Raw genomic sequence first — 16,260 nt, forward strand, 5'->3', positions numbered from 1 at the left:
AGAGTAGGTCAACATTTTAAATATTCATGACATTATTATTATACTTCCTATCAACCTGGGCATTTACATACTAGTGTCTCCTTGCTCATCATTTAAGTTCCCTTCCTCTGACTGAGAAGAAGCTCTCTTCTATTGCCCAGGTCATACAATATCTAGACATAAGCATATTAGACATAATATATACATGTACACATTCAAATATGTGTGTATATACATATTTACACACAATGATTTTTTTCTTAGGGTGGTAAGATGTTTTCTGTTTTAAGTAGTCTTTCTGAGACTCTTCAGTATATTCTTGAATTCCCGGGCTAGAGGCAAAATTGAAGTCTTCAAGGAATACAGTCTCAAATACCTCTCAGATCTCTAACCCAGAACTGTAAGTGAAAGTCCAGCACTTATCTTGGTATAAGTGCCATTTTGGTATATTCCCCAAAAATTTATTAACTAGTCCTTGCTTTAAATGAATTCTAGCTGTCACTTTTCTGACCCTTATTAATAGAAAGGCTATAGCTGCCTCAGGTCTACCATCAACTCAAGTTTTATGTCTTTTAATGATTTGTCAACAAATAATGCATGCTGTCTTGTTGGAGTTATTCTGCTTACTCTTGGTCTGATAATACAAAACCAAAATTTTAATAATGAGAAAACTCTACAGAAGTACCTAGGTGTATGTGTGCAAGCATGCATGTGTACACACTTGAGTGCACAGGAACCATTCTACAACCTTTTAATAAACAACATATTATGTGACTATTCCCAATTATTACTAATTCAGCAATCTAATAATATTGAAAGTAAGCCAAAAAACATGAGCTCTTAAATTGTAGTAACAAGTGCTAAAACTATTCAAGTTTATTTCTTTTCAAAAAATAAAATTAAAAGAGCCATGTGTTAACTCAAAACTTTTCACAGATGATCCAGGTTTCTCTGAAAAACCATCTGAGGGTAATTTATTTCTGAAGACCCCATCCACAGTGCAGGAAAGGAAAAGGGTTTTGTCAGGAACATGTTGTATGAAATAGAATAGCCATAAAGCACAATGCCTCTGATTAAATTTAGTTGTAAACTGACTTCCTGCAGCTGCTTAAAATGAATTCGCTCTGAAAATTTATTCTGACTTCATGCATGATCTGACAAACATAGCATCTATGCATACACATTCTGCCCCCCAGCCCCTGAAATGATTCAGAGCTATGCATGGATAACTTTGAGATCTCTGATTTATAGCATTTGATAACCAACAGACTAAAATATATTACAAAACTAATTCAATCAACAATTCAAGATAAATATGCCCTCACAGTTTATTGTGTAGGGTTTTTTAATAACAAGACTCCTATTACAAATTTTCTTTTAAATGTGCTAATCATTTTTACCTTCCATCATTTTGATTCAAAGACCCAATAATGTTGACAGGCTTACAGAGCTTAGTAATTTGATTGCATAAATACTATTTAATAGAAATTTGTCGAAGCAAGTCATTAAAATTCTTAAGGCTAGGCTTAGAAGAAATCAAGGTAAACCAATGATCTTTGGATTTCCTTAAGCAAGTACACTTGTTTCCTTTCTATGTATGTTCAAGCATACTAAAAGTATATTTTTTTAACTACGCCAAGAAATTCATAAACATTAGTTAAAATAAATCCCAATCACTGAGAAAATTAGTCACAGGTTGACTGAAATCAATTGTCATATATATTAGATCGTGATCTAGATTGAGATCACAATAACGCTCAGATCCTTGACACCAATTTATTCCATAACAATTTTATATTTATTGTCTTATTCCATAAAACACAGTACTGAGCAAGCTTTTCAAGATTTTCACTAAGATACAGTAGAATATAAGCATTATATATGAATCTCTACTACTGTTTATCTCACTTCTAGGGTGGAAGTGACAACTTTGAAAATTATGTTCGGCTCTGACTAAAAGAACTAACATTCCTCCCAAAGAATCACTTGAAAAAAGTGGTAATAGATTCCAACTAAAAGGATAATTCTTAAGAATCAGGTCCATCAATGCGTTCAATGAATAAACAAGATTGTGGTGTACCCACATAATAGAACACCACTCAACAGTGAAAAGGGACAAACTACTGAATACACAATCACATGGATCAATGCCAGAAGCATTTGTTAAGTGAAAAAAGTCACATACATTAAGACAAGAAACTGAATGACTCCATTTATAGGACATTCTAGAAGGTTTCGGGAACCAGGGTATAGGAGTTGGGGACTGATGCACAGGAAGGAACTTTTCAAGATGATGGACACGTTCTATTCTTGACTGCTGGTGGATATGCTTGTATACTGCTATAAAACTTACTGAATTGAATGCTTAAAACAGATAAATTTTATCATGTGAAACTATACCTGAACAAAGATGATCAAAACCAAAAAACGAACCAGAGAAGCTTAAACACTATATTCCTTCATTCCAACCACAATACGAAAAGAGCTTAGAACCTTTCTAGGAAGTTGCACAATTACCACATGCAAAGTATTAACTGTGAGAGAACATTTACAGCTATTCTCCAAAACTAGATCATATACATATTCAACTATCCTATAATTCATCATATCATAACTTTGAAGGGCCACCCTCTACCCTCTTGGTTTATCCAACTCCTGTGTAACCAGCCCAAGTAATACATTTCTTCTTCATACAAATCTTCAAGATTTCTCTGAATATCATCAGAAGATTCTGATCTTTCCCTGAAATGTCACAGATGGAGAAATCACAGCCCGAGGAAGTGAAATTACTTCCCAAAGTCTCATAGTAATGAAGTCACAGAATCAGATTTTGTATCCCGACCTAACTGAAAAATCTGTGCGTGTCTTCTCACTACACAGTTCCCAACATGGAATTCCTGCTATCTGCAGTGAATGGAGAGAGAAGACAAAATTGTTAAGTTATTCATATGGAGACAGACAGGTCGCTGGTTCCTTTAAGAGTGTGTCAGGTACTGGCTGCCAGGTCCCTCGTTTAATGATAATGACAATGGCTTTCGAGGCTGATCTATAACAGCTAGAATCCCACATTACTCATTTATTTAAATCATAGTCTGAAGCCAGCTTAGCTAGCGCACAGTGAGTTTTAGAGCCACAACAGTCAGTCTGATTCCCACTGGATCACTCTGAAAAGCAGTATTGATCTGCTCATAAGAAAGCTGCAAGAATATATAAAGCTAGGAAGTCTGAAATCCAAACTGTGAGAAAAGTAATGGTCTAATTGGAATAAGAGATTGGGAATGAATCTTTTTTTTTTTTTTTTAAGATTTTATTTATTTGTCAGAGCCGGGGGGGGGGGTGGGGGTGGGCGGGGTGCAGAGCCAGAGAGAGAAACAGGCTCCCCGCTGAGCAAGGAGCCTGATGTGGGGCTTGATCTCAGGACCCCGGGATTGTGACCTGAGCTGAAGGCAGATGCTTAACCGGATGAGCCACCCAGGCGTCCCTGAATCCTTCTTTTCTATTTGAGCACAAGTTCCCCCTCATCCCACCTCGTTAACACCTGTTTACATGAATGGTCATCTGTGTGATTTCAGGGAATTTTTACTGGATGCTACTCTTTTAAATTCAACAGAAAGCAGATCTTAAATATCTGAGATAAATTAGATCATCTGTGGGACTTCCCATTCAGGATGCTGTATTCATCAATTATTCTGAGAAAACTAACCAAAAAACAACATCCCCGCCTCTCATTTCAAGTCCCTATATACTAGTGATACCAAAATTCACAGCTATTCCTTAGACTAGTATGCAGATGAGTTTCAGAGTCTCTGTGTCCTTTAAAATCACAGAAAACACAAGTAGCAAGGATATTCATGTTACTCTCAAAATACCAATGAATTCAAAGGCAAGAATCTTCATTTCATGATAAAAGACTCATTGAGATAGTAATGAGGACACAATGTAAATATAAGACATTCTGAAAATAAGTGGGACAAATTCTATATGTGATTTCAGACGAAACGGGCATGATCTCTCTAGATATAAAGCACTCTGGTTTACACATACTAAAAAAAATAAACTATCTGAAGTTTCTTCTGAAGCCCAGGCAGTGAGGAGAGAAAGTAAGGGAGAAGACAGAAGAAACAGCTTGGACAAACCCTGATACTCAAGGTAATGAGTTTAGATTTTATCCAGGAGACAAAACAGAACCTTCCCTCTTCCCTGCTAGTCAACACATGCGTGTGTACACACACCATCCCCCCACACAGACTCTGCAGCCCTAACCTTTTATACTCCAGTAGTATCCTCAGAATTGTTTCTAATATCCCCATTCTGGATGAATTGTCCATCCTGTGCTCTCCTCTGTCACAGAACCTATCACATTGGACTAGAATTTTCTCATTATGTGCTTTATAATCTATCCTAGTGCATACTAATTTCTTCTTTACTTCTCTTACTCTAAGGTCTTTTTTTGCGGGCAGAAATCATTTATATATTCATAGTAACTATCAAAATGTCTAACCATAGAAGGTATTCAGTAAGTGAATGAATAACAAGTTAAATGCCACATTCTTATTTCTGCCACTGGATTATTCTTGGGAGATCCTGTCTCATTCCAAAGCTCTATTTTATTTTATATTTTGATCAGCTTACCTCAACTTTCTAACAGAATAAGGCTTACAAATGTCTACGTATCTTTAAAGGTATTTTTTTTTTTTAAGAATGATACCAACTCTTTTTCCTATACTGTCAGATTACTTTCATGTGGCACTGATTCTCTAATTCTTGTTGGTTTCTATACATCTCCTACTCTCTTCTACTTGATTCCATCACTTCTTCCACCTCTCACCATAATTAGCATGACCCTAATTCTAAGAACCTATAGCAATGTTTCTTAATCCATTTTTCAGGTTCACAGAGCTATCAGTTCTATATTCCCAAAAAAGTCCATCTAGTCAAAATCCAGTATTGTTATGATTCCATTTTATAAAGACCAGAGATAAGCAGAATTAATCTAATATGTATTGGGTCACATAGCAGTATCCTATGAGGGGAGATGGTGATAGGATACATCTAATACCCCACCACAGCACCCCACATTTCTAAAAACAGACATCTGGGGTTAGGAGAAGAGTCAGTTAAGTATATGGTAATAGAACTGTGGAATCACTATGCCACACACCTGAAACTAATACTGAGTCAACTGTATTTCAGTAATAAAAATATATATATGTATGCATATATATAATATGTAATATACTAATCCACATATTATGTTGGAATCAGAAATCAGTGAAGATAGTTCAGATGATTTAAAATGTAATGTTGGAGAAACCAGGTAGCCAAATAAATGAAGATTTATCTCGACTGGGAAAAAAAAAAAAGGAAACGGATATGGGAGCACAGAGTATGGAGTCTTCCTAAAACCTCTTCCTCTTTAATCTCAAATCTGTAACCAAAGCGGAGACCCAACTGTCATTGGCGGTGCCCATCCTATATTTCCCTGACTGGTTCTTCACCCTGCCTCGGTCTGACGCTCCAGACTGAGCATACCCCCAAAACGGAACCTGTCCGTTCTCAGAGGTCATCTGTTTATCCAAAATGTGAGGGCCAAAGTCACTCAAAACCTTATGGGAAGAAAGAACAGAGTAACTGTAATAGAATACTCATTTATTAACCAGTATTTGTTGACTATCTAATATTCCCACACAATTTGGTAGGCTCCAGGGAGCTTATATTCACCTGAACAAGAAAAATTTGTCACATTTTCTATTCTTCCAAAGAGCAGAACCAATAGGTAGACTCAGTGTAACTCTTTGCTACTTAGGAAAAAATAACAGATATTTTTTTCTTTTTTGTTTCTCTCAACTCACTAACATATGTTCAAATCAACATGTATTATTTTCACAGCAATAAAAAACACTTAGGACTTCTATTAAAAGAGGCCACTTTCAGAGTAGAAACAAAGATGGGCATTTATGAAGATGGTGGAGGGTGGTACAAGATCAGCTATAAAGTTGCTACTGGTATTTGCCTCAGCTCTAGCTCTGTTCCTCTCTTGCTCCTCTCCTCTCTTCCTGTCTACGTCAGTCTTCCCTCCATTCCTAACGTCTTCAGTGGGAGATGATTCTCTATACATTCATCTCTTATTGCATAATTATAAGGTATTACATTGTAGATATGGACATTAAATAAACAAATAAAAACAAGCCAAGCAGTGATCCACAAACCATACTTGGCTTCTTAAAACTTGTATTTTTTTCCTTCTTCTTTGTGTGGCTTCTCAGTTAAAAACGCAACTAATAGGAATCACGTTTAGTTACCTATATCCAATTAGCGTTACTGGTTAGGGTTTGTATTTAATGAGATTTGCTTCAAGGATTTAATTCCCACATGAGGCAGTTAGTTTACTCATCTCCCTATTAGACACTCTATCCAGGCCAGCCATGGATCAGAGTATGAATCTAAGTATCAAAGTATGAATCACTGCAAACATATTATTATAATGAGAAAAGCAACGGAAAGTACATTTTCTTATTGAACATCTTCATACACAGTCAAATGATTCTTAGTTAAATCATGTAAATCTTTTGGAAGACTTCCATAAAATTACTTGTAAATGTGTTAAGAATATTAGAAATGTTATTTTGAAATCTGGACAAAAATAATGGTACTCATTCCACAGACCTTGTAATCTGTTTTGCTTTCTAATGTGAATAAAAATGTGTGTTCTCTTCCTTATTAGTGTCCAGCCCAATCCAATAAGAGCAATCAGTATATAAATCTGTATTTTTTTCCACAAGCATTTTAGATGGTTCTTATAGTCACAGCAGAGTTGGAAGCACTGTGTTAATATCTGTTCACAGCTCTGGTTCATATAATTATGTTCATGAGCTATACCTACCATTAAAGAAATAGTACTCAGTACTAGATTCCTTGCCAGCAAGCCAGCTACAAGCATGAAACGCAATACCCAATCCATAATCTTGGCCTCGTGGGCATCATGCTCTTCCCTGAACTAACCAGCCCAGGCCCTGTTTAGAGTATTTTTCACACACTGTCCATGTCAGGTCTTAGAGAATACGGTCAGAGGAATCCATAAAGTTAAAAAATAAAGAATCATAAATGTTAAGAACTTAAATTGTTTCCTAGGCTGTCACTCTTGCCATATTCTTTGATAATTCATCCAGTCCCTAGACATTAGCATTCCCAGTCTCAAAGGAAATGTGCTCTCCTCCTATAAGCAACCGGCTGCTTTCAAAGAGCAGCTCCAATATTAGGAGCCTGAAGTTAAAAATTCTGATGCCATAAAGATGTATTTTATATCGTTTCAAACTACATATATTTAATTCACACCTGCGGTATGTTGAATCATAATATTTTTATTTTATTTTTTGCAGGAAGGAGGTGATTTCTCAAGCTATAAACATTTCAATACATTTAATAACACATATGATAGAAGTGGAACTAAATTTCACAGCTAGTCTACTTATATCTAGACTATAAATTCTTACGTTTGCCAAGAGGTTGAACTATAAACATGTTGGCAATGAGCTGGATTTAAACTTGCTTTCATCAAATGTATTCTCTTATCTAAAAATAACTCACCATGCAAAGATCAGGAAAACCAGACAGCACAGGTAACAAATCATTAAGTGTAAGTTATTTATCTCCTAAAATATATGTGTGTGCATAACTCAGAAGTAACTAAGTTCAATTACACTTAGCTTTACTCAACACTACTACAAAAATCTCACTTCTACCACAGCATGTATCATTTGTTTTTATGAGGTCAGTTTTTATTCATTTAAATGGAGTTTTATTTTAATTAATGTTCAAAGTCCTCACAGATACCGATATTTGATAATGCTACTTAATGAAACTTTTGAAATAGCAGAATGAGGGTTCTGGGTTTTTTTTCTACCAAAAAAGTTTTTTTATTCAAATTCAACTAGCCACCATATAGTACATAATTAGTTTCAGATGTAGAGTTCAGTAATTCATCAGTTGCATATAACACCCAGCACTCATCACATCACATGCCTTCCTTAATGCCCACCACCCAGTTACCCGATGCCCCCCACCATCTCCCTTCATCAACCCTCAGTTTATTTCCTAGAGTTAAAAGTCACTCATGGTTTGTCTCCCTCTCTGATTTCTTCCCATGCAGTTTTCCCTCCCTTCCCTATGACCTTCCGCACTATTTCTTATATTCCACATATGAGTGCAAACTATATGATAGTTCTTTCTCTGATTGACTAGAATGACAGGTTTTTAAATAAGAGTATGATTGGCCTAGTTCTTCTAGGAGATACACTCGAAACTAAGAAATAATACAACATAACATGGTTGAGCAACTCTCTCACTGATGTGGTTTTCTGTTAATTTTGAAGTAACATTAATAGTCATCATTCATCAAGGAGAGAATAAAACAACCTGAAGAGCAGAATTAGTGGTGTTTTGGACAGGGACTAAAAGAAAGCATACCTTTCCCTCTCTCCTTCCATGGTATCATATAAGCGGTTGGCACCTCCATCAGCACAGGCTCTTAAAAGAGCTTCAAATAGAAAAAAACAAAGAACATTTCAATATAAGTAGCTTAGAGCAGTACCTCACAAATGATAAACAAATGATTAAAAAGCAGGCACGCACGCACACACACACACACACACACACACACACAGTCACACCTTCCTCTTTGGATCTTTTCACATTCAGGCAGAGGCTGCCGCACTGCAAGCTATCTGCGTACCACACACTCAAGACAGAATCCCCTAAGACAGTGCATTTCCTTTTTGTAGCCTTTTCAATTCCTCTTATTAAGTAAAAGGGGAAAAGTGTAGAGGGTGTCTTCAATTGCTCTTGAAGCTTGTTTTTCCTTCTTTACAAGAGATAGGCCTCACGCTCAGTAAGGGACACCAGGACATCGGTATCACTTTATGGCCTTACTCTATTAACTTCTATGGCTGTTTTCTACTTATGGCAGGTATGGGTTTCCATATTCTGTTTTGATATAAAAAGTTTCTTTGTAAAAATAAAAATCATAAACATAACATTGTAAGTTTATTTTACAATATTAATAATCTAGATAATGTGTGAACACTGTAAAAAAAATTGTGAGGTGGCACAAAATTAAAATTTGGGAAATACTAAGATATTTGAGTAAGACTGGCTGTCTCTCCAACTGGGGCTTTTAAGTCTTGCTTTCACTGTAAGATTTGATGCTGCTGATGAACTGTTCCTTGGAACTCTCTTAGTCCATGGACTATTATTTTATTGTTGTTGTTACTTCTCTAATTTCCAATTTTCCTAGAAATGTTCAATATCTTAGCATCCGTTCTTTCTTTTTTCAATATCCTTTACTTAAAGTTTTCAGATCAGACTTTACTTTTTTATCCTGGGTAAGGATAGTGAATGCGATTGTCTGAGATTCCGATTCCTCACCCCAAACAAACAGAAGCCTGTCTCCTGTCCCCACGTAGCTGTTAAAACCAAAGTCACTAGAGCCACAAAATCAGCAAAGACCTTGGGACCAGCAGCTTTGGAAGAAACACACTACTCTCTTGAGCTACTTCTTCGATTCATGGCACTTAAGAAATCCCTTTCCCTTTCTGCAAATTTACACATTTAAAAGTGTTTATAATACTTACCTCCAAACGTCTAAGTGTTTAAAGGCAGTAGGATATGGTAGAAGATATCAAATTAGCCATATTGGCAAAAATAAAAGTCCTAATGTGTTTTCTACTAATCCATAATATGAGACTATTTTCTGTGTTTCATGTTTTATCAGAAATAAAAGAGGCCAAGTGGCAAAAATATATTCCTTTTTTGCTTCAGCTTCCTCATCTGTAGGTGGGGATAATATGTCTTAGAGTTATTAAGTAATTAATGATTTAATAATTGTATATGTTGTTCATCAGAATACCAGAACACAGTAAGCATTCAATCAACATTGGTCCTCTTCCTCCATTTTTGTTAGAATGATTATGAAGTCTAAAAAGCTTATGTTCCTGGACAAGGAAAGCCTAAGCTACTTAAATAGTGCATGACAAAAATAATAATTTTTACAGGGATATTTAAGAGGGACATCTCATTTTACCTATCACCTACAATACACATTTCCTTAGGAGGAATGGCAGCCAAACTGAAATTAAGTCACAAGCATAACTTGCAGAAGATCACAGAATATTCTGCACATATCCTAAATATCAAAACCTAAAAGTTCAAAAGCATCAAAAGCTAAAATAGGTCTCACATCTAAAATATGGCATAGAACAACTGAATAGCAAGATTGAAAAGACTGATAAATAGAAACAGATGGTGAACTATCAGCAATTACCCTCCGAGTATATAAAACAATTATCTGTAAACAAAATTTACAAGTATATGAAATTTTTTTATATAAAAATTGATTCACCCAAGTAATATGAAAATCTAAGAAACAGGTTTTAGTGGCTAAGGATCATCAAATAGAATGAGTTGTCAACTTCCCAGTGTGGTATTATTCTACAAAGATCAGTTGAATTCAACATTTCTGTTATGTTCCAGGCCCTAAACACAATAACAAAACGGATAAACAGATCTAGTACCCCAGGCTCACAACTGAGCAGAAGAGAGACCAAAGCAAATACACATGATGCGCTGTAGGCTCTGAGGTGTGCTATAATAAGAGCAACAAAATGCAACGGGAAGACAAGGAAGGGAGAGATTATTTTAGTAAACATCTATAAAATTGCTTACCAGTAAACCTAGCTCTGTTAAGATTAGTGTTACTTCCACAATACCAAAACTTTCTCTAATGTCTGTTACTTCCTATGCCTAAATTTAAATTGACATTTTTAGAGCGGTTTATGGAAAGAGAAGTATTTAGATCACAGGAAGCAAATTTGTCCACATCTATTCTTGTTTTAAATGGCAAAGGGAGCGAAAATAACCAGGAAGAAATCTATAGACTTTTTTCTCATTACCTTTCAGTTGACAGTAGGGGTACAATCCTGCTGAAAGGAAAAACAAGTTCCTGTCTGTCCCTAAAACTATTTTGTCTTCAATGAAGTTTGACTAAGAAAAAAAAATGTTTTCTATCATTTTTAAATTTTAGTAATAAAATGTTTTAGCTAGTTTGAAATACTTTCCACATATGTAAATAAAATTACATTTGAAAAATGAAGTATTTCAAGCATAAATAATGTTGGCATGAATTCACTGATAGCACTCGAAAAACGAGTTGCAAGTATTACTGTCAATGGAAGTAACAAACTAAAAGAAATAGAAGTAGAAGATACTCTTTCATAAAATATTTTTTATAAGTCATAATGAATCAGCCTCAAAAATCCGTTCACTCCATCATTTAAATTGTTCCAAACTTTAAGAAATAGAGGTTAGTTCATGAGTTATCTTGTAATGTAAAATTTTCATTGGCGTATATACAGCAAAAGTTTTGCATATTTGTCAAATATTATAACTTCAATCGTTGAGCAATTATTTACTATGCATCAGGCTGATATACAACTAAAGACCAAAATACATTAAAATCATTAACTTTATATACTGGTACTACCAGTAAGTATATTAAATGCATCTGAAACTAACAATTTTTTTTAAACTGGTATAATGTAAGATAATGTTACTAACAGATAATGAAGGGCTCCGTTCAACATCAGAGGTTAATTGGCTATTTCATTATTTTTTGTTGAATAAAGTTGGACAGAAATAATCTGACTTTCTCAACAGCAGACTATTAAATTAGTTCCAAGTATTAAAATGTAAGAAAAGTAAAATAAATCAAAGAAGCATTTTTCAGTTTAACTGAAAGAAAACCAGATATCAAAGATTTCAGTTCTAATCTAGGTCACCCACTTATCAGTCCTATGACTTTGAGCTAATCCAAAGCCTGCTGATTCTAATGTAAAATAAAAATTATTATATATATTTTACCACATTCACAGAATTTTTCAGGGACTAGAGGGAGACAACATAGACAAAACTAGAAGGAAGCATCATAGGGAACATTCTCTCACATGCTGTTGATGACACTGTTAACTTTGAGGAACAGTTTGGCAGATTAATGAAAATTTAAATGTGCATCCCTCTGATCCAGAAATTCTATGCAGCCTACGTAAACACTTGTCCAAATTCACAAGGGCATATGTATAAGGATATTCATTGTGATAATATGTGTATCATGAAAAAGTACTAGAGAACTTAATGAATGGGTCACCAGTTGAATATTGGTAAAATAGATCACAACCATAGTAGGGAACTATAAAAAAAAAAGAGAGCTCTTACATGTATTTCTATGTTAACTCTTATGAGATATATTGTTATATAACCCTTTAAATAACTTGAAATAACCCTTGGTCAAGTCTTCCTTGCAATAGCAACTCAGAGTTATACAGGAGTATACCAAATCCAAGAAAACTAAGAATCAGGCAAAAGTTACTTTATCAAGAATGTGTTATCAAGTAATTAGTAATCAGCATTGATAAGATGCACTTGCACTGCAGAATGGACCCCCCACCCCAAACACTCCTGAGGAAACTCCTAACAACTAGCATAGGACAAGCCTCAAGAATTGATGGCTTCCACGGCCCTTTGCATCCCACACATGGAGTGACTGGAACATTCCAAAATTCCTCCTGGGAAATGATGAGGCCTTCACTATTTTTGTATCAAACAAGTTTTATTATCTGTCTCGTACCCTCCCTAAAGCTAAGTAAACATAGTGCTGAGTAAAGCCTATCATGTCTTGTGAGTTTGTTAATCCAAACCCAAGACCACCTTTGTATTCTACACACCCAACTCTTTAACAGGGATTATCGTGAGGAATGGGCATGGGGTCATGGAGAAGACATTTTTTTTTTCACTCTTTACATTACATGCTGTGCTGTTAAAAATATTTACACAAGGAATATGAATATTGTAATTATAATTTTAAAACCAATGGTAATAACTAAAATAGGGAAAATACACATAAAATAACAAGAACAATTCCAGATCTAACCCCATTATTAAAAGGAATCAAATATTTTGTCAGACTTTGCCAGGATTGAATTGAAGATGCCTACAGCTAATCTAGAGGAAAGAGAAGATCCAGAATCTTATTTAGAAGTAGTCTTACTGTATCCGTAGAGTGCTAAATAACTCCAATTACCCAAATCTTGTTTTTTTCCAACACAGGTACTTATCCCTAGTACCCAAAGATACAATTAGTCTTTGTGCACCCGAAATCAATCTACTCTGTCCATTACTAGTTTGAGTCAGGATTCTTTCCCCGCCTGACACAGTAAACCACAGAATCCCCAACTTCTACCCTTAAGCCAGCACTAGCATCCATATGAGTTAGTCCAGTCATGGGGGAAAAAAAGTAGTTCCCTTCTGGATGAGACTCAGAAACAGTTCACTAACATATGTACATTAATAAGGAAATTCTGATAAACATGTGAGTCCACACACAACTACACAGATGCCAAAAAGGTTAGCTATCGGGCACTACAGAGAATGTTGTTTTGTTTTTATTATGGTAAGAGCACTTAACATGAGATTCTACCCTCTTAAAAGCTTAACAATACAGTATTGTTAACTATAGGTGCAATGTTGTAAAATAGATCTCTAGAACTGAGTATCAACTCCTCATTTGCTCCTTCCCTCAGCCCATGGCAACCACTATTCTATTCTCTGCTTCCATGCTTGACTGTTTTAGCTACCTCATATAAGGGGAACCATGCAGTATTTTTCCTTCTGTGTCTGGCTTCTTTCACTTAGCTTAATGTCCTCCAAGTTCATCCATGTTTTCACATACTGCAAGATTTTCTTCCTTTTTTTTATTTTGGGGGGCCCCCCCTTCACCCATTTCTCCCATCCCACTTCCGCTCCCTCTGGCAATGACAAATTTGTTCTCTGAATCTATAAGGTACTGTTGTTATTTTTTGGTTTTTGGTCTTTTGCAAGATATATAGCTTACAAATATTTTCTCCCATTCTGTAGGTTGCATTTTCAGTCTACTGTTTCCTCCTCTGTACAAAAGCTTTGTGGTTTGATGTAATTCTGACTATCTAATTCAGCTTTTGTTACCTGAGCTTTTAGTGTCATATCCATGAAATCATTGCCAAAACCAATGTCATGAAGTTTTTCCCCTATGTTTTCTTCTGGAAGTTTTATAGTTTTGGACTTTACATATAAATCTTTAATCCATTTTGCATTGAAGATAAGTGTTTTTAACCAATTTTCATCATTAGAGACAATACTTAGCAATAATTCACACTTCATACTTAAATCAGCCAAAAAGCTCTAAATCAATGAATTCTTCCAGAAATGTATCTTGCTTAAAAACATTTAATTCACCTACAGTTATTCTCTGCCTGTGTTAAAAACAACCATATAATGAAGCCTAATAAGAAACAGATTCTATATAAGAATTCGTGGAAGGTTTTCTTTAATAACTATTATCTTTAAGCACATCTGGGTGTCCACTTTAGTTTTTTAAAACACTTCATAAAAAACCAGAATGTCTGTTTAGGATACTTCCGTTATTTAAAAGAGAAGTTATAGGATCTTCCTTGGAGATCTTCCATTGGTAGGGATGTTAAACATATAGATCAGTGATAAAAAAAAAAAACACATGTAAGATACAATCACCTATATATAAAATAATACAGGTATTGATTTTTACATTTATACAATTATAAGCATAAGAAATTGTTACAGTGGTACTTTTGCAAAAGAGGATAGGGTTAGGAGAAAGATTTATTTTTGCACTCTCAGCCATAAGTGACATTAAATCTACACCCAAATCCAGATTTGGTGTATGGCCCAATCTATACCATTACAATCTCCTGCTATCCAGTCAAAAATAATGACATCACAATAGACTTTCCACATTCCCTTTTCTACTGTCCTGCAACCAGAGAGACTCAGACCTGAGACTGAAAAGATTGGGTCTATGGTCTATATCAACACAGAGAATGAAGCAAGCAGGGCGTGAGCACTGTTTGGGTCCGACAACAATAGCAAGGGCTAGGCACTAGCCTTTTCAATTATATAAGCTATAAATTGCCTTTTTGGGCTCAAGCCAATTTGGGTTGGGTTCTCTATCATCTGAAACAGGAAGAGCCCTAACATACAAATGTTAATTTTTACTTCAAAGTCACAGAATCTTCCCTCTATCAGTTGGAGAATACTACCTTACTATGTCCCAAATCTGTGACAGATGAAGCCCTTAAGAGGAGCTGCATATTTCTGTAGATAGTGTATACTAATAATAGACTGTCACCAGCAAAGCTTTGATTATGGTCCAAATTGGTTAGTTTGTGGACACGGTTAACCATGGACATGGTTAACAGAGATGGATAAGCATGCTTTTCCTATCAAGACATTATTTCATGTGGAAACACTTTCATTCAGAGGATTTCATGAAAATAAATACTGAGAGAGATAGCAACAATTTACTCTGCTCATAGGAGTATTGAAATGTGTAATTATTTGCTGTTTAGATAACTCAGTTTTAGATCAAAGGTTTTATTCATAGTATATTTATTTATAGTTATTAAAAAGCTCACATTATTTGTAATATCCTACAAAGAGTGGCATACTCTAAATTTTAGTCAAGTCAGTAGCACAGAATTTTCCTTATATCAAATAAAAGCAAGTGGTATTTATATTGAGCATCTATATGCACAGTGCTGTGCTAGTCCTAATGATCTGGTTCATGCCATATAATGAAGATTTTTATTATCCATAGGCAAATGTTGCTATGTAAATTCTATTATCCTTTCTTTCTTCCACCTTCTATCTCCTCCCCTCCTAGTTATGCACCATGGCGATGAAGTATCACATTCAGTTATCCTTGATGCAATTTATAAAGTCTAAAATCAGGTAGCTCTTTAACACCAAGTGATACCAAATACCCTATTACTAAAAACTCTTAAAAACAGCCAAACATCAAACTGTCTATCCTAAAGTAGCACAGGGAACATTTTTTAAAAAGACGAGTAAAGCTCATAATGGGTAAAAACCGCAAATAGCTAAGCAGCACAGAAAAAGATGATCTTATATATGTGAAGCTAGCATATGCAAGTTTGTCCAGATGGGAGTTGTTAAAAAGGAGCCTGAGTACATCCTCAATCGTTAAATTTTTACTAAAGACTGGCCATTCTTTAGGGATAAGGTGGCAAATATGCACGGTCCATCCACAGTGAATAAGAAAACATACAATTGACCTTTGCTGGTGTTTATAACACAGGGTTGTTCGACACTATTTATATTTTGGGCTTTTGTGGTGAGGGGTCATTCAGTACATTGTAGAAT

At 35.2% G+C, this 16,260-nt stretch overlaps 1 protein-coding gene across 8 annotated transcripts in view; it reads right to left on the bottom strand.

Annotated features, from left to right (window-relative positions):
* TPK1 (thiamin pyrophosphokinase 1) overlaps positions 1 to 16,260 on the bottom strand; it is a 352,799-nt gene that overhangs the window by 212,370 nt on the left and 124,169 nt on the right. For all 8 annotated transcript variants that reach the window (XR_003516359.2, XR_003516358.2, XR_003516360.2 and 5 more), the window contains one exon: positions 8,446 to 8,515. Coding sequence is in view for 5 of the 8 variants with exons in the window: in XM_027573183.2 (XP_027428984.1) it covers positions 8,446 to 8,515 (70 nt within the window). In the remaining 3 variants the exon portion in view is untranslated. The remainder of the gene's footprint in view (positions 1 to 8,445; positions 8,516 to 16,260) is intronic.

The sequence above is a fragment of the Zalophus californianus genome, chromosome 12, assembly GCF_009762305.2.
Source record: "Zalophus californianus isolate mZalCal1 chromosome 12, mZalCal1.pri.v2, whole genome shotgun sequence".
NCBI lineage: Eukaryota > Metazoa > Chordata > Mammalia > Carnivora > Otariidae > Zalophus > Zalophus californianus.